The following is a 19,618-nucleotide window of genomic DNA, read 5'->3' as shown; positions in this document are numbered from 1 at the left end:
GACCTCAATATAACGGATTTCAAATTCAATGGACAGGGCAAATAATAATACAATAATTAATAATAATTTCCAAAACAGAAAACAAATACAAAAATCTCAAACACCACACCATGCACATTTCATATTGCACTTGTTTTTGGTAGCAAGGGGTAGACTCACTTTGTTTCTGTCTCAGTCTGCCTCAAGCTATCGTGCGGTCAGGTTGCATACAGAGAATTGTGACTTTAGGCATCAAATAATTTTGCACTCCTTACAATTCAAAATGGCATCAAATGATTAAGGAGTTAAAAGAAAGTGTGTGAATATATATTGTATATTGTATTAAAAAATGGCCCATAGGTTACACTTGATTTAACAGACACCCCTCCCCCTATTAGTCCATTAAATCGAGGGCCTGGATGTGGATAGGGAGCTGTGGTTTCGGGGCATTACACATGACAGTTAGAGACTGAGTGTGAGCGAATGTGGCCTTTTTGTCTTTTCCTGGCGTTACCTCACTGAAAGAGGGGGGGGGTTAGTGACAGGAATGGATGAAGGCAGGCAAGTATGTATATGTAATTCAGACAATATTTAGTGGTAATTACAGAGACTGCTGGTGGTGAGGGATTGAGGTAATTAAACTTCCTCATTCCACCACTCACAACCCTTTCTCTTTTGTCCACATCTCATCTTCACCAGTGCGTTTAAGTACTGCTTCTCTGAATGCATTCACTCCTCTTTAATTTCCCTTGTTTTATTTATTCTTACCCCATGACATTTTTCATTCAATCTCTGTTGGTATTTCTGCACACAGGCATCCTTTCCAAGGTTGCTCACATTCACCACATTTTCTGCAAACATTATTTCCTCTCTTTTTAGCTCTCTCTTAGCCATAGTGGAATCAAAAGTCTTTGGCCTCATTAACTCTTGTTACCATATCTCTTCAATCATCCATTTCTATCTGCAGTGATGTTGCCCACTTCTCTCCATCACACAGATACTATTTTGGCCACTTCTCTTGTACACTTTCTGGATGTGTCTCATCCCCTCTGCCCTGGACTCATTGCATATGCCTAGTTGCTGTTTCCCATAGTTTCTGCATTGATACTGGCTGCATGAGGACTAACCATTATGATGCTTCCTTCTTTAACTCTTCCATATTCTCTTTCCCCCTTCCTATAACCTTTCCACCTTTAAAAGGTGAGTCTACAAACATTTAAGGAACTCAGATCAATCCCTCATAATCTCTTTTCTCAACTTTCACCCATGACAGACACGACTTAAGCATACTGCTCCCCCCCCCAAAAAAAAAAGTCAAACATTTCACTCACTGCCTCTCTTAGCACTTTCACATCCAACAACCTCTCCTATACATGCCTATCAATTAGTGCATTATAACATCCACTGCCTCCAAATCCCATTCATCCATGCACTTATGTACTGCATTATACTTAAGTAGGCACCTTCTTTAAACAAAGCAAACAATCACATTCCTCTTTCAATACACAATTCAAAAAACTTTTCCTCGTTTTCATTTACAATGGGGATCCCATGCTGGCCATTCACATCCTCGGTTGCCATGTCACCCTCTCTTGCATTCAGATCCACTAGCACCAAGATTCAATCTCCTGTATCAAAAATGCTGAAGAACTCCCTCAGCTCCTCCCAGAAAGTACTTCCCTCTTCTTTACTCCTCTTACTATAATATGAATAAACAGAAACACGCACCTACCTCTCATGGTCTACTTTCACCCTAATCCACATCACTCTTGAACTAAGTGCCTTGCCCACTTCAATTAAGTCCTACAGCTCCCTCTTCATCTGAAGTTTCACCCCTCTGCCCTCTTAAAACAATGACATTTAACCACTGAACATTCCCATATCATTCTACCTCCTTTTTCCCTTCATCTTTATTAGACTTAGAGTCATAATATCCATGTTTCTCTCCTCAAACGTATCACTTATGTCTCATTTCTTTTCATCCTGGTAACAAAACAGACATTTCAAGCCGAAACAGTTCAGTACAAATAATTTTTTCATATACATCAGGTAAGCCCAGAATCTTATTAATGTGAATTGTTCAAAGTTTCAAAATTTAGCTGTTTGTATATCAATGTAAGTCTTAATAAAACGTATTTGATTCATTACCTTGGCAGCATAAGGTGACATCAGAGTGTTGTTCAGAAGTAAGAATATGGCCTAAAGTTCCTAATAAGTTTGTTGTATGGTTGTTCCACCTAAGGCAGAACTTCTGGAATGTCCCCATATTTGTCACCTCATTTGGTTCACAGGCCTGGAAAAATCAAGCATTATGGGATAATGCAATAAATAAGGATTTCATGAGTTCATTAGATGAAAGCAAATGATTAACAAGTACTCTACTACAAAGGATAGGGACATATTCTTCACAAAAAATATCCTTTTTAAGTACAAGTAACATCTACAAAACATTTTGTTTAATCACTTAGTAAAATTAAGATCTACAGAACTTTCTGAAGTGAGATATTTATGTCTATGAACTGATCACCTAAGGAAATCCCTGAAGTGAAATTTCAATGTCCATGAACTCTGGATTAAAATCAACAGCATTTGATTGCTACATTACCAAACAAAGCATTGGTAAGGACTGACTATGGTGCTTATCTGCAGAGCTCATGTTAAGACAAAGTCACTGATCACATAACTAGAGAAGGGCAGTTCTTAGTGATAAGAAAGTACATCATTCATTTATCTATCTAACTTAGACTAGCAAGATTTAAACACACCAGACCTCATGACAAGGGATGAAGACATGTAACATAAAAAAAATATTCATAATACAAATATGCAGATACTGTATCTGGGACATTTTAATTTTTTTCAATGCTAGCTGAGATGGCACAGGTGACTGAATGCCCTAATCAAGACCATCTCAATTATGCTATAGTATACTGTATATACAAATATACCCTAAGACAGGTACCTAGTTCATCTACAAGCTCATTGGGAAAGAGGAACATCTGGGTGACAAGTAGTAGACCAACTGCAATGACTAGGATTTGAACTGGCAACTCTTAAGTATTTCTTTAACCCCTTTGCTATGAAAACAGAAAGATGGGACTCATCGTTTCTTTCCTATTGATTGTAACAACTGCAGTTTCTTCACGGCATCCAAAACACTTTTCACTTTAATGGTAAAATCGCTACAATTCACACAGCCTCTTCAATGCCCAACACACTGAGTAGAGTGACATCAGTACACACAAATGTAAAAAGACAAAAGCTGATCTACCTACACTTACAGTTCTTTTCTCCATACACTTTCCATGTACCTTCACCACAAATTAGTTACGTACACAGTAACATTATAATACACTGTAAAACTTGATCAAATAGTAAACAGTGCTTTATGTTCCAGAGAAACTAACACGAATAGATATATGATTCTTTTCATGAGAAATTGGTGCATCTTCCTAAAAACTGTTGGTTTATTCATTGTACTTCTCCATGCCTCTCCTGCTTTTATCTCATGAGTCAAGAGAGGCAAAGACAGTCACAGTACAGCATAAGAATGTGATACATAAGGTACCCATCCACATAATGCAAATCAATATCCTTATTATGCAGATGGGAGAAGATCTAAGATTCTATTGCCTGAAAAGAAGAATGTCGCAGAAACCGCCTGTTCTAATGAAACCTCCAGAAGCTTGAAGAAATCCCTTTACCTGCATTTCTTCTTGTTACATCTGCACACTTTTGACAAGAAACTACTGAAAGTTGCACTAAAAAGTATGGACAAATTGCTGTACAAATAGGTAACCACAAAGAAGTAGGTAAAAATTTAGTCTGAGCTTGTCTTTTATGCTCCAAGTTAATTACTGGCATAGCTGCCTTGTTTTGAGGGGCATGGTAAGTGACTGCTGACTGCAATGCATACCACCTCATTTCTATCCTGCCCCATTCTTGTGCAGCCCTCTTATCCCTTTATTCATTGAAAATGTCTAAGAGGCAAGTTGATAGACCTGTCACTGGTGAAGTGCTATTAGGTAGTATTTCTCCTTAAGGACTGTATTGCAAAAAAGTTAGAATTACTGCAGAAATAGGAGAAGGTAAACTCAGTGAAGAGGTTGAGTGCTGAGTACTGGTGTGAGGTCAGTAACACCACCATTTACAACCCAAAAAGAAAAGGCTCAGCTACCAATATATTATCCTGACAAGTAAAGTGTCAAAGTTTAAGAAATGATGAAAAATAGAGCATGAACCTTGGTATACTGATTTGGACAAAGTGTTGTTTGAGTGAATAAAACTTCACAGGAGTGGAAAAGTTCCTTTTTTAGATGGAATGATCAGGGCCCAAGCCAAGGTCTTTCATGAGAAATTAGTCCTGACAACCCCATGCAACTAATCAGCCAGGTTTACAAAATTCAAGCAATGCCATGACTTATGAGTGATGTAATTATGTTGAGAAAAAGCATTGGCGATAATGGAGATGCCAAGGTATACTTAGATGAACTCTCAATGATGACTTCTGATGAAGATTTATCACCTGAGCAGGTGTATATTCATCTGTCTATATCTCTGATGCCTATTCCCTAAGGAAACTCCCATCAAGGGGGTAGCCAGGGCAAAATAGTTTCCTCATAACCCCTGTCCATACATGCTTCCCATGCATACACCATAACACATATTCTTCGCCATTTCTCTCCCTCCAGTACTCTTCCACTCTATTTCTCCATGCCATGGGTGGTCTTCCTCTCACACCAAGCCCTTTAATCATATGAAACACTCTCCTTTTAAACTCCCCACTTTGCAATATTTCCACATGCCCAAACCAACTCAAAGAATTGTTTCACCCACTCTATCACTCTGCAATTCAATCCTTTGGCAAGTCCTGCCATAACTAATTACTTATACATCTCCTTATTACTTTCTTCATTCCATCAAATCATTCCACATGCTTCTCTCAAATAACTCAATTTCACAGCCTGGGTTCTTGACCTCTGTGACTCATCCTGTTTCCAAGTTTTGGCTGCATAAGGCAGGGTCAGGAGAACTACACCGTTCCTTAATCCTTTCTTCACTTCCATACTTACACTCTGACCTTTCATTATTCTATTAAGGGACCCAGTGCCCCTTCTACCCTGTGCTGCTCTCTCCCTTATCTTTCCTTCCATATCACTAAACTTACTGAAGATTTACTTACATCAATTCTACTTGATCACTGTTTCCCACATCAGCAAGGTAGCACCAGGAAACAGACGAAGAATGTCCCATCTACTCATATACACACACACACATATATATATATTTATTTTTTATTTATTTATTTTGCTTTGTCGCTGTCTCCCGCGTTAGCAAGGTAGCGCAAGGAAACAGACGAAAGAATGGCCCAACCCACCCACATACACATGTATATACATAGACGTCCACACACGCAAATATACATACCTATACATCTCAAGGTATACATATATATACACACACAGACATATACATATATACACATGTACATAATTCATAGTGTCTGCCTTTATTTATTCCCATCGCCATCTCGCCACACATGGAAATAACAACCCCCTTCCCCCTCATGTGTGTGAGGTAGCGCTAGGAAAAGACAACAAAGGCCACATTCGTTCACACTCAGTCTCTAGCTGTCATGTAATAATGCACCGAAACCACAGCTCCCTTTCCACATCCAGGCCCCACACAACTTTCCATGGTTTACCCCAGACGATTCACATGCCCTGGTTCAATCCATTGACAGCACGTCTACCCCGGTATACCACATCGTTCCAATTCACTCTATTCCTTGAACGCCTTTCACCCTCCTGCATGTTCAGGCCCCGATTACTCAAAATCTTTTTCACTCCATCTTTCCACCTCCAATTTGGTCTCCCACTTCTCCTCGTTCCCTCCACCTCCGACACATATATCCTCTTGGTCAATCTTTCCTCACTTATTCTCTCCATAAGACCAAACCATTTCAAAACACCTTCTTCTGCTCTCTCAACCACACTCTTTTTATTTCCACACATCTCTCTTACCCTTACATTACTTACTCGATTAAACCACCTCACACCATATATTGTCCTCAAACATCTCATTTCTAGCACATCCACCCTCCTCCGCACAACTCTATCCATAGCCCACGCCTCGCAACCATACAACATTGTTGGAACCACTATTCCTTCAAACATACCCATTTTTGCTTTCCGAGATAATGTTCTCGACTTCCACACATTCTTCAACGGCTCCCAGAATTTTTGCCCCCTCCCCCATCCTATGATTCACTTCCGCTTCCATGGTTCCATCCGCTGCCAGATCCACTCCCAGATATCTAAAACACTTTACTTCCTCCAGTTTTTCTCCATTCAAACTTACCTCCCAATTGACTTGACCCTCAACCCTACTGTATCTCATAACCTTGCTCTTATTCACATTTACTCTCAACTTTCTTCTTTCACACACTTTACCAAACTCAGTCACCAGCTTCTGCAGTTTCTCATATGAATCAGCCACCAGCGCTGTATCATCAGCGAACAACAACTGACTCACTTCCCAAGCTCTCTCATCCACAACAGACTGCGTACTTGCCCCTCTTTCCAAAACTCTTGCATTCACCTCCCTAACAACCACATCCATAAACAAATTAAACAACCATAAAGACATCACACACCCCTGTCGCAAACCTACATTCACTGACAACCAATCACTTTCCTCTCTTCCTACATGTACACATGCCTTACATCCTCGATAAAAACTTTTCACTGCTTCTAACAACTTGCCTCCCACACCATATATTCTTAATACCTTCCACAGAGCATCTCTATCAACTCTATCATATGCCTTCTCCAGATCCATAAATGCTACATACAAATCCATTTGCTTTTCTAAGTATTTCTCACATACATTCTTCAAAGCAAACACCTGATCCACACATCCTCTACCACTTCTGAAACCACACTGCTCTTCCCCAATCTGATGCTCTGTACATGCCTTCACCCTCTCAATCAATACCCTCCCATATAATTTACCAGGAATACTCAACAAACTTATACCTCTGTAATTTGAGCACTCACTCTTATTCCCTTTGCCTCTGTACAATGGCACTATGCAAGCATTCCGCCAATCCTCAGGCACCTCACCATGAGTCATACATACATTAAATAACCTTACCAACCTGTCAACAATACAGTCACCCCCTTTTTTAATAAATTCCACTGCAATACCATCCAAACCTGCTGCCTTGCCGGCTTTCATCTTCCGCAAAGCTTTTACTACCTCTTCTCTGTTTACCAAATCATTTTCCCTAACCCTCTCACTTTGCACACCACCTTGAACAAAACACCCTATATCTGCCACTCTATCATCAAACATATTCAACAAACCTTCAAAATACACATTTCACCTCCTCACATCACCACTACTTGTTATCACCTCCCCATTAGCCCCCTTCACTAAAGTTCCCATTTGCTCCTTTGTCTTACGCACTTTATTTACCTCCTTCCAGAACATCTTTTTATTCTCCCTAAAATTTAATGATACTCTCTCCCCACAACTCTCATTTGCCCTCTTTTCACATCTTGCACCTTTCTCTTGACCTCCTGCCTCTTTCTTTTATACATCTCCCACTCATTTGCATTTTTTCCCTGCAAAAATCGTGCAAATGCCTCTCTCTTCTCTTTCACTAATAATCTTACTTTTTCATCCCACCACTCACTACCCTTTCTAATCAACCCACCTCCCACACTTCTCATGCCACAAGCATCTTTTGCACAAGCCATCACTGCTTCCCTAAATACATCCCATTCCTCCCCCACTCCCCTTACCTCCTTTGTTCTCACCTTTTTCCATTCTGTACTCAGTCTCTCCTTGTACTTCCTCACACAAGTCTCCTCCCCAAGCTCACTTACTCTCACCACTCTCTTCACCCCAACATTCTCTCTTCTTTTCTGAAAACCCCTACAAATCTTCACCTTCGCCTCCACAAGATAATGATAAGACATCCCTCCAGTTGCACCTCTCAGCACATTAACATCCAAAAGTATGTATATGCCCACACACACACACACATATACATACATATACATATATACATACAAAGATATATACATATATACACATGTACATATTCATACTTGCTTGCCAACATCCATTCCTGGTGCTACCCCACCCCACAGGAAACAGCATCGCTACCCCCACCTTCAGTGAGGCAGCACCAGGAAAACACAAAAAAAGCCACATTCGTTCACACTCAGTTTCTAACTGTCCTGTGTATGCACCGAAACCACAGCTCCCTATCCACACCCAGGCCCTACAAGCCTTTCCATGGTTTACCCAAGATGTTTCACATGCCCTGGTTCAGTCCATTCAGTTGACTTCGGTATACCACATCGTTCCAATTCACTCTATTCCTTGCAATGCCTCTCACCCTCCTGTATGTTCAGGCCCTGATTGCTTAAAATCTTTTTCACTTCATCCTTACACCTCTGATTTGGTCTCCCGTTTCTCCTTGTTCCCTCCACCTCTGACACATATATCCTCTTTGTCAATCATTCCTCACTCATTCTCTCCATATGTCCAACCTATTTCAACACACCCTCTTCTGCTCTCTAAATTACACTCTTTGTTTCCACACATCTCTCTTACCCTTTCATTATGTACTTGATCAAACCACTTCACACTACATGCTGTCCTCAAACATTTCATTTCCAACACGTCCACCCTCCTCCATACAACCCTATCTTTAGCCTATGCCTTGCAACCATTTAATATTATTGAAAATACTATTCCTTCAAACATACCCATTTTTGCTCTCCAAGATAACATTCTCTCTTTCTACACATTCTTCATCGCTTCCAGAACCTTTGCCTGTCTCCCCCACCCTGTGACTCACTTCCACTTCCGTGGTTCCATTCACTGTCAAGTCCACTCCAGGATATCTAAAACATCTCACTTTTTCCATTCAAACTTACATCCTAATTAGCTTGTCCCTCTTATTCACATTTACTCTCAACTTTCTCCTTTCACACACTTCTTCAGTCTCAGTCACCAACTTCTGCAGTTTCTCATTTGAATCAGCCACTAGAGCTGTATCATCAGTGAACAACAACTGACTCACTTACCAGAGCCTCTCATCCCCAACAGACTGCATACTAGCCCCTCTCTCCAAAACTCTTGCATTTACCTTCCTAACCACACCATCTAAAAACAAATTAAACAACCATGGTGACATCACACATCCCTGCCACAGACCGACATTCACTGGGAACCAATCACTCTCCTCTCTTCCTACTTGTACACATCTTACATCCTACGCAAAATCTTTTCACTGCTTCTAGCAACGTACCTCCCACCCCATATGTGCTTAAGACCTTCATATAGCATTTCTATCAACCCTATCATATGCCTTCTCCAGATCCATAAATGCTACATACAAATCCATCTGTTCTAAGTACTTCTCATGCACATTCTTCAAAGCAAACAACTGATCCACACATCCTCTACCACTTTTGAAACCACACTGCTCTTCCCCAGTCTGAGGCCGTTGTCGAAGGGCATTTTGGTAAATGCATGCCATAATTAGTGGCCTTTTACAATGCTTCTTGATTTCCATGGGTCTGCTTCAATGAAAAACAAATTGTGCATAATTTTCTGGAGTTTGCTAAAAGACTGTCACGTAATTACACCAGTAAGTCACATGAAGAGGATGTAGAATGTATGCAGGTAGATGTTGTCCCTGTTGTGAACCAACTTGTGGACAGTGAAAAATTACATTTGTTGATGAATTCATAGAATTCATACAAAGGTAAAATGAATAAGAGTAATGATGAAGATAGATGTTTGAAAACAAAATTTTTCTTTAGTGAGTGTATCACTATAACCAAGATAAAGAATGTTCGGAACAAAAGACCTTTATTAGTTTATTAAACATTATGAATGTAATTTCCCCAAAGAAAATCAAAGTGCAGTACAGCATATGAAACAAATGGAACTACAAGACATTCAAGAAAATCCTGCACCTTCAGCTACTGCACCCTTGCCTAAGAGATCCTGTCAAGCGCTTCCTCTTCTTTAGAAGAAATGTAACATACAAAGAAGAATCATCATATAGCCCCTTATTTGTGAGCTGAAACAACAACAACTTGGTAATGAACAACTACTTTTTTATGTATGTATTTCATACTTCTCTGTATTATCTCCACATACCAGAGCATATAACCCAAAAACCAGGAAATTCTGAAACCTAATATGGCTCAGTTCTCAAGCACTGCAGAGTTGGGAACATGTACCTGTATATGTGATTTTCTACCACCACTGACACAAATATATTACAAGATATTTATAAACTGAGGTACTCTTACATATGAACAATGTAGATTCACACTTTTGGAATATATATGGCATCTCAATCCTTCATTTTGCTAAGTTCTTACTAATATACAACACCAGGATCCCGTTTATGGGACCTCAGCAGTTGCAAGGTTGCACTCCATGTAAAGGCAAGAAAGTTCTCAATATGACTACAGTACTTCCTTTTGCCAAAGGTAACTTCTTGCTTGCACTTTTACCACTTGTAGGCAGAGCACATTAAAAACATTATGCTTAATTTTACCATCACATATTGAAAAACAAATTTTAACATACTTCATGTTAAAAACCTATACTGTACTGTATTTCCACTGCCATGTTATATCTTAGAAAGATCCTAATACCAGATAAGGAAACTCTAAGGTTATTTCAATATGGAAATACATGAAAAATAGCCATATTCAGACTTTTATTTCTTCATGGATAAATGACATGTATGGGGAATAACCATGAAATTAAAACATATGATATCAATGTCATGGTAATATTCTGTATGAATAACAAAAGGGGCACCAATTTGTTTTCTCACCATTGGTATTTCTGATGAAAATGTAGATTTGAAGGGTAAATCAAAAAATTATAAGACTACCTGTGCCAAAAATGGCTCAAATAGCTTAAAACTTTATGTTACGAAATCACTTCCTACAACTTTTGGCATCAGTCTATCAACACTCATAAGCTGTTCGCCTGAACATTTGGTATCACTCTATCATCACTCATAGCCTGCTATTCCTGATGTTTACGAATCTATTGGTGAAACTTTATCGTTTGCGAAGTAGATTTAGGAGTCTTAGAAGGCACATATGTCAGTAAAATGTGGAAATGAAATCACTGATATGCAAATTTACATGTCCTGATGAAGAATTCTATTGTTCTGGCAATGAATATCTGGTCTTAGGAAAGAATAATTGGTTTTTTAAATTAATGAACAATAATTGTTTCTAATGAGAACAAAATGTCTCTGATCACAAAAGGCTTAAAGGTAACAGATTTTATAACTGTCTGTCTGTTAGTTTTGAGGATAAGAAGGTCTCATATGAAAAACTTAGGTAAATGTAATGATTGTATGAGACCATGTTCATGAAACTAGATGAATCAGTTTAGTGTAAAATTGCTGGTTCTTGGAAAAACTAAAGGAGGTCATTGCAAAATTAGAGGGATTTGATACATAGTAAGTATTGAGAAAGAATTCAGTGAGGCTAGAAGTGGTACTAGTTACTTCAAACATGACTTAGCTTCACTTAGCTAAGAACAGGCACAGTGACTGATCGTAAAAGCATGAGGAAAAATCGAAGCCTGAGTTTTGCACAAGGAAGTAAGATTAAATCTTTTAAAGAGTGTTAGAGCTACATTGATACTTTACCCATAGAAGTGTAAGGCTGACATCCAAGAAACAGTAACCACAAGTCTTTTACTAGCAGTGCACCCTACAATGAGTGCCAACCAATCTACAGAGGGCTTGTTGTGAGAACAAAGACAATTGAACTATTTTGGAGTACTGGTTTAAAATTTGAGGCCATATAAATCTATTCCTAACATATATTTGATGCCTATAAAGTGTCTGTATCCATTTCTGACAAGTAACTTGCTTATATTAACCCTTTGACAGAATTCATTGCTGTGGTCATTACCCCAGGTAACTCTAGGCATATTTCCTTTCCAGTATCAACACTTTATTATGTATGATCAATTATCCTGGTCCTTATTCAGATGTGTTTTACTTGTTGTATACAAATACATGAGCATGACAAAAACCTATACATGACAAAATTCCAATAAGTGCATAGCTTTGACAACTTGAGTTTTATTTATACTTTTTGTGTTCCAGAACTGTAAACAACAAGTCATCAGGTATCTTTGGAAATTCTTAATGCTGTACAAGAAAAGATTGTCTAGGGATAAAAATCCCTACAACTTAAAACTTTTGCAATTTTTTTTTTCTTTAATGTCATACACTGTACAGTACATGATATTTATGACTCATGATACCGAATTATTCTACATAAATAATGCAAATTCATGCTTTCGGAATACATTTGGCTTTTCATTATTCTGCTTAATTTTGCTGCCATATAGGGAAAAAAATCAGCAAATCTTACTCAGTAGTATTTCCACTGGTAAGTACCCTTTTTGAGGAATTCGCATGCCAGATAGAGAAACTTCACAGTATAGTCTTTTAAAGTATGAAATTCAAGGAAAATGTCCAAATTCAAACTTCAATTTTTCATAGACAAATGATACTTGGGAGAAACTCTATCAAATCTAAATAGTTTTGAAAGGGTTAAGGTACTTATTAAACAGAAATTTTCTGGACTTATTTTTTCCGTCAAAGACTCCAGATGTGGACAAAAGTCCACACTGAAGCTAGGCTGTAACTGAAATATGAATGAGTGAATATAAGCATCCTTTGCTGATTTATGTCTGCAGTCAAAGACTTGGTCTCTCATCAGACAAGAAAGACTCTTATGTAAAGAGAAGGTATTCTCAAAGTATCAGCTGATGAAAACTAAGGCACAATCATTGGGTTAGCAAGAAAGCAGGAAAGGTAGGGGTATAGTACTGTACATAAAGTACATGGGAAAGCTAGATAAGAGAGGACATAATAGTTATTATGAAGGCATCTGATGGAGGACAATAAGAGAATCATAAATGGAGAAAGAGAAGTTAAACAGAATGCACTATAACCTTGGATGTGGTCCACACATGTCTAAAGGGAATGCAGTACATACTAAAAAAAGAATTAAAAAAATCGGACTTTGCAAACAGACTGGAAAAAATTATGACTTTAGAAGGATAATGAAGTTATGTGGTACATTTGGCATTATCAAATTATGAATACCTTGCAACTAAGGCAGTTAATTGTCAGTGCACTTTCAATGTGTTCCCATGTTACCACAAATGGAAGAACAGTGTTCAGGTGAAGATTCTGTAGTTTAGTTATGAAATTTGTCCTATAGCTTAACATCTACATCCTACACCTTATGAGGGTTAATACAGCATGATAGTATCAAGGTATTTTATAAACAGATTTTTCCAACTAACACTCCTTATTGCTGAAGGTTTACTGCCCCTTTTTCTATCAAAGGAGGTTTTAAGTGTGAACATCAGCCATTGACCATTGCTGCCTGGATCTTGTGATTTTTGGTTTTCTCTCTTAAGCACAACTCCCAAGAAACCACCATTGTCAGTCAGCATACTGTTTCCCAGTCTGGTAATACTCCCTTTTTCTGGAGGCGATCCAACATTACAACCCATAATCTCTGTGTGTACTTAAGTCAAACATTCTTTTATCTCTTCTGTTAGACATTCAAGGTTCCTCTATATTGGTCATGTCATTTCTATTTTCCTGATTCAATTAAGTGGACAGATTTTACTAGAAATTTTACTGACTTAATAATGTCATCTGACAGGTTTTCAAGCCATATGTTCTCATACATGTGGTGGAGTCATCTGGCCCAGCTGAAAGCCTTCAAAGTCACTCCCAGCTGTCATTAATCAACACTTCTTCATGATGCATGAATATGTGCAACATCTCTTTTCCTTCATAGATTACAAGCAGTATCAGCAATTAAGGGAAAGGTACCCTAAAAGGTACTCTATCTTTTGTGTTTCTCTTATGGACATAATTACCATCAAACTACTTGACAGCTCTGCTCCAAGGTTATATGCCAGAAGCTGTCATATTTCAAGCATTAGATATTCCTACACAGTATACTGTCAGCAAGTTTTTATTCTCTTAACACAAAAATTAGAAGACTGTTCAAAACTTTTGTAGTTCATTATTTGAACTGTACGAGGATGGAGTTTTACACTCATGGGGCTCTATCTCTTGTGTCTTCTGTCTACTCTGTTATCTGAAGTCTTATCATCAAATGAACAAAATATCCATTGATATTTTCCCTAAAGGTATAGGTTCTGTGACAATTTCATACTCAGCTACTTCACTCCAAACTTCTCATAATTACTAGTCACTGGATTTAATTTTGATGTTAGAGATGAAGATTTGCCTAAAAATGATTTCCTTATTACAAAATATTTTCTCAGAAGATAATGATGTGATTGCTGAATTTTTGAAGCAATACTCAAAATCATTCCAACACTGATGAAATGAATATTCCACTCCTCTAAGGTAGTTAGTATACCATTTTTTGAAATTAAAATAACACACCGAAGTCTTACTTTAGTATTAGTCCCACACTGATACTCTAATCCTTATCAAGTTGTAAGGCTATACATATATTTTGATTCAGAGTTAATGACGAGAAAAATGAAAAATACTGTTGATATACATGAGGATGAAAATGGCAATAATAAAATCAGTGGCATATCAGGAAATCTACAGTTGTGGACTGGTCAAGATCATGCATGATCTAAGATACCAAAGATCATGACTGGATTGGAGATATGATGAATATGGAAACTAAAGGACCCAAACCAGGTCCTTGGTAGTAAAGCTTCTTGAATACTAATTAGTTCCTCAACCCTTTAAGTATTGGCAAGGGACAAAAGGTGTCTTATTAGAATGGTCAGATAAGAGGTGTCTCACAAGAATGGCCACATAAAAGGTGTCTCATCAGACTGGCTGGATAAAAGATGTATCAGAATGAGCATGAATAAAATTCTTCATAAGGACGTAAATTTGCAAATTACTCATTTTGATTCTATCTTTAAATGCCAAATTTGCTTTTTACGACTTTTGAATTTACTTCCTAAACTATAAAATTTTGCCATAAGATTCTTGAATTTAAGTATCACAGTCTATGAGTGATGTTTGAGTGATGTCAAAAGTTGAAGCAAATGACAGTCTATGAATGTTGACAGACTGATCCCAAAAATTTCAAGGAGGCCATTTCCTAACATAAGGTTTTAAGGAATTTGAGCAGTTTTCAGTACTGTTTAATCTTAATAATATATCCTCCAACTTTATATTTTCACCAAAAATACTGCTTTTAGTAAATCAGTGAACAAAATCCAAGTAGCCCTACACTCACTGACATTACTGTTGTATATCTACATAAATATTGCTAATGGCACCTAGTGAGGTGATCATAAATGGTGGTACAGCAGTTGCCACTTCCAGAATACCACTAAATCAAACGTAGGCAAATAACATTAAATCTAAATAACTTCAAGAAAAATATATCTAATGCTGCAGCTGGTCATTTTTGGTGTCCCCTCTCACCCTAAAGAGAAAACAACTACCCACTTAATGACTGAGACAACACTAAACTAATCCTGTTTGGGATACGTCAATAATGTTGAGGGCATGGAGGTGGTATTATGCAAATAATGTTACTGTTGTGGGCAATGAGATAGTGTTATGGTAATGGTGAGAGGGCAGGATCATGATTGTGTTACGGACACGGTGATAATTTTGAGGACATGGTTTCAATGTTTAGGACATTAGTAATGGTGCAAGGTGCTACTACTGAGGGCCATGACAATGTTACAAACATGGTGATAATTTTGAGGATAGAGATTTGATCATGGTAATGTCGGCAGCTGTTGACGAGAATCAGCAACATGGTCGCTGTTTAGGTGGGGTGGGGGACCATGATGATCGTGTTGTGAATATGGTTAATGAAAATGTTCCTGTGATAACATAGGGAAAACGTTAGAGCCATAGCGGTATATTTGGGGAGTTGGTGATAATGATGAGGAGCTTGGCCATGGTATCATACTGTGGTCTTAGTGATATGGGGTCGATGTTGAGCACACCTGACTGGTACTGTTGAGGTAAATGTAGTTTTCAGGATACGGTGTAGTTAAGAAGTGCTCTAGGTGTGACAGTGATGTTGGTGGAGACACATCCATAATGTTATTGTATTGCAATGTATTGTACTGATGTAGTGTTAACTGTATAATGACATGGGTAAAGATACAATGTTACTATTTTATAAAGGTTGCACATATGCTGCTGATACAGCTTCATACAAGATGATAATGGTGTGAACATGGTGGCTTAATAGTAATCTGGAGACATATTGGTATATTGTTGCGTCCATGGTAACAATGCTCGATATAAACGTTTTAAAATTACTGAAGACTTGGTGATATTAACAGGGGTAACACATTTATATTGGGGAGAAAATAAATATGGTGGTAGGGCTCAGAATATAGTCACATTACTGAGAATATAGGGACCACGTCGAATGCAGAGACACTGAAGGGATGGTGTTCACCGCGTGCACTTGATGGTATTGTTGGAGATGGTGGATGTGTTGGAGATGACAGTACGTTGGAAATCATGGTAATGCTGGAGACCATGGTAGTGTAGAGGATATGACGTTGGCGGTGGGGAATTCGGTAGGTGTTTTGAGGGCATGTGGGAGAAAGGAGCTGGAGACGGAGGTAGTGCTGAGACTGTGGTGGTAGTTGAGGCGACTTGGTAGTTATAGTAATTAAAGGCATGTCGACAGGGTCGGAGATCGAGTTAGTGTTGAGAATATGGTGGAAGTGGTGGAGACATGATGGCTGCATCATAAGGGCATGGCAACAGTGTTGGAGATCGTGTTTGTGTTAAGAATATGGTGATAATGGTGGCGAAGTGGTGGCTGCATTGAGGACATGGCGATAGCGTTGGAGATCGAGTTAAGTGTTGAAAAATATGGGAGTGGGGGCGGAGATACAGTGGATGTATTATGAGCTTGGCTTTAAGTGCTGGAGATCAAGAGTGGAGAATATGGTTATAGTGGTGAAGACATGATGTATATAATGGGCATGAAAGTAGTGTTGCAGATCGAGTTAATGTTAAGAATATGGTGGCAGTGGTGGAGAAATGGTGCATGTATTATGGGCATAGCGACAGTGTTGGAGGTCGTGCTGAGAATATGGTGACTGTGGTGGAGAATGATGGGTATATTACGGACATGGCGTTAGTGCTAGAGTTCAAGTGTTGAGAATATGGTGATAATGGTGAAGACATGGTGACCCGTCACTTAAATTCTTTGTGAGGCAAGTTGTAATTGTATAACAAATAAAGACAACCTATTAAATAGGATGACATTTTAGATATCATTAATCAGTTAAAAAATATTTCCAATTCAGAAACGAACTTACTATTAGCTGGTTATCCTGTTTTCTCAGCACGAATTTGTTCGTATAAACCATATATAACGAAATGTCAGCTCTCGAATATCACAGCATCAACTTGCACTACACAGAACACCTCCTCAACACCTTTGGTTGAGCAATACCAGCTTTGTGGTGTGTAATCACTGTTACTTTGTTTCACGTTATGGATGGGGTTTCTCAGCACTCACTGTCAAAAGATTATATCATCAAAAATATCAGCGTGCTGATTCATCTCTCTCTGGAGACACCGCAGAGAATCACTTAATAAATGTCTCTGGCCACAAGGAGTCGACACACTCCCGCCACCAAAACACACCACACACCACACACTCCCAACTGTACACACTGGGACTCTACTAGCATCAGGGTGAAGGCATGTGTGGCTGTAGGAGTGTAAGTGTGTGTGTGTGTGTATGTGTGTGTGTGTGCCTGTGTACGTGCGTCATACCCCACTCTCCAACCTGCCCTCAGGGCACTGGAGCCTGTCCACTCCCCCACACCCACGTACGAACACACACACACAAACACACACACACACACACCACTACGCAATCTTATGTTGCTTTTATGATATTTTTTCCTCTACATGTGATAATACAGATCATTTACTTACGCCAATATGTTTCATGATAACTGAGGAGTCTGTGACTCATGTGCACATTAAATTCGAAGTATTTGTGTTCATAAAGACTTGGCAAACAAGAAGTCAGTGTTACACTCTCCTGCAAGCCCAAAGAACATGGATAACTCAAAATTTGTTAAATATTCCTAGAAAACAAGCCATATTTTTATTTCCAGAGCTGGAGGCAAGTGGCATCTTGGCAATATTGATTCTCTCCGGGAAATAAAACCATCACCTCCATGAGCACCGAGGTTGAAAATTCCTCTCTCATCTTACAGGAACCTGAGTCCAATAGACGTCTCAAGTTTACCACTGTCTTCAGCCCAGTACCTGATTCCGAGGCGGGCAGGTGGGCAGCCGGCTGGGTAGGTAGGTGGTTGGGGGGGTCGGGGTGTGGGGGTCGGCTGGGTGGGCGGCTGCCTTGGCAGACAGGCAGGCACCTGGGCAGGGCAGGGACACAAGGTGTGGGTACCCAGAATAGTTGCCCACAAGAAATTACCCACTACTGTTTCTCCACGCTGATAGGAAACTGCGGGTGTGTACGTGCACATTCCCTCACCATCTGAGAAAAGTGAGAACCAAGTGAACGTGAAGCTGGAGGAATATTTCCTACTGATTATACATTCCAGACAGAATGGTTTCTCACTCCATGAATGAGAAACTAAAAACCCCAGCTTCAAAACCCTGTTCTCTCAAGTAACTGCAACATGTTTGTGAACAGGCAAAAATAATATGCACAGCCGGGAGACTTAGAAGAAAGTAACTTTATCCGGGTTAGCATAGGTCGAAAGTTTATTAGTACTGTAAAAGGCTGGCTGTCAGGTAGTTCAGAAGGGAGGGAGGGTAGGTAGGTAGGTGCGGCCTGGGTCTTGGCATCCAGTGAAGCCTGGGGGCGGGTGTGGGACGGGTAGAGTCTACCTGGACCATGCCCACGGCTTACCTGTTGGCTCGGCCATGGTGGAGGGAGGCACGCAGGGAAGCGGGAGGCGGGCGACCTGCTGGGACTTGGGAAGACAACCTGAAAAGCTCGCAGGGAAGCGAGAGGCGGGCGACCTGCTGAGACCTGGGACTGGCAAGACATCCCAAAGACCTCGCAGGGAAGCGAGAGGCGAGCCGGGACCTGAACTGAGAAGACAACCCAAAATGCTTGCAAGGAATCGAGGGGCGAGAGCCGGGACCTGAAGAGGGAAAACAGCCCGAAAAGCTGTTAGCTTGTTGACGGGTTCTGCAGGATACGATGTCTAACAAGATCTGATTATGGACTCTTGTAACATGAAATCAAGTACGAAATCCTATAAGGTTAAGCTAAATAAATGAATAAATAAATAAATAAAAGGATGAAAGAATGTGATTTGGATAATGATCAACAGCAAATGTGATGGCCACGCCTTTAGCTTTAATGGGACAAGGTTGCCCCTTGCATTAACTTTATGATTTAATGGGATAAGATTCGAAGTGTATTGCATTTAGAAGAGCAAACATTATTAGTTCCTATTATAGTGACAATGCAATAAACGTAAAGGTTCATTGGGAATATAAGAATAAAGGGTTCTGAAGTTTAAGCACGAGGTGAGATGGTAAATATTATTTGTT

At 39.3% G+C, this 19,618-nt stretch overlaps 1 protein-coding gene across 4 annotated transcripts in view; it reads right to left on the bottom strand.

Moving 5' to 3' along the window:
• The window catches only part of LOC139758826 (uncharacterized), a 69,154-nt gene that overhangs the window by 12,379 nt on the left and 37,157 nt on the right, over window positions 1–19,618 (bottom strand). For 2 of the 4 annotated variants that reach the window (XR_011714947.1, XM_071680660.1), the window contains exons 1-2: window positions 18,966–19,205; window positions 2,128–2,272 (exon numbers count right to left, since the gene is read on the bottom strand). Coding sequence is in view for 1 of the 4 variants with exons in the window: in XM_071680660.1 (XP_071536761.1) it covers window positions 2,128–2,272; window positions 18,966–19,106 (286 nt within the window). In the remaining 3 variants the exon portion in view is untranslated. Of the gene's footprint in view, window positions 1–2,127; window positions 2,273–17,388; window positions 17,744–18,965; window positions 19,206–19,618 lie in introns of those variants that run through there. The other 2 variants (XR_011714948.1, XR_011714949.1) reach the window with 2 other exon arrangements.

The sequence above is a fragment of the Panulirus ornatus genome, chromosome 31 (genome assembly GCF_036320965.1).
Source record: "Panulirus ornatus isolate Po-2019 chromosome 31, ASM3632096v1, whole genome shotgun sequence".
In the NCBI taxonomy this organism is placed as follows: domain Eukaryota; kingdom Metazoa; phylum Arthropoda; class Malacostraca; order Decapoda; family Palinuridae; genus Panulirus; species Panulirus ornatus.
This window is presented reverse-complemented; position numbering and strand designations above follow the sequence as displayed.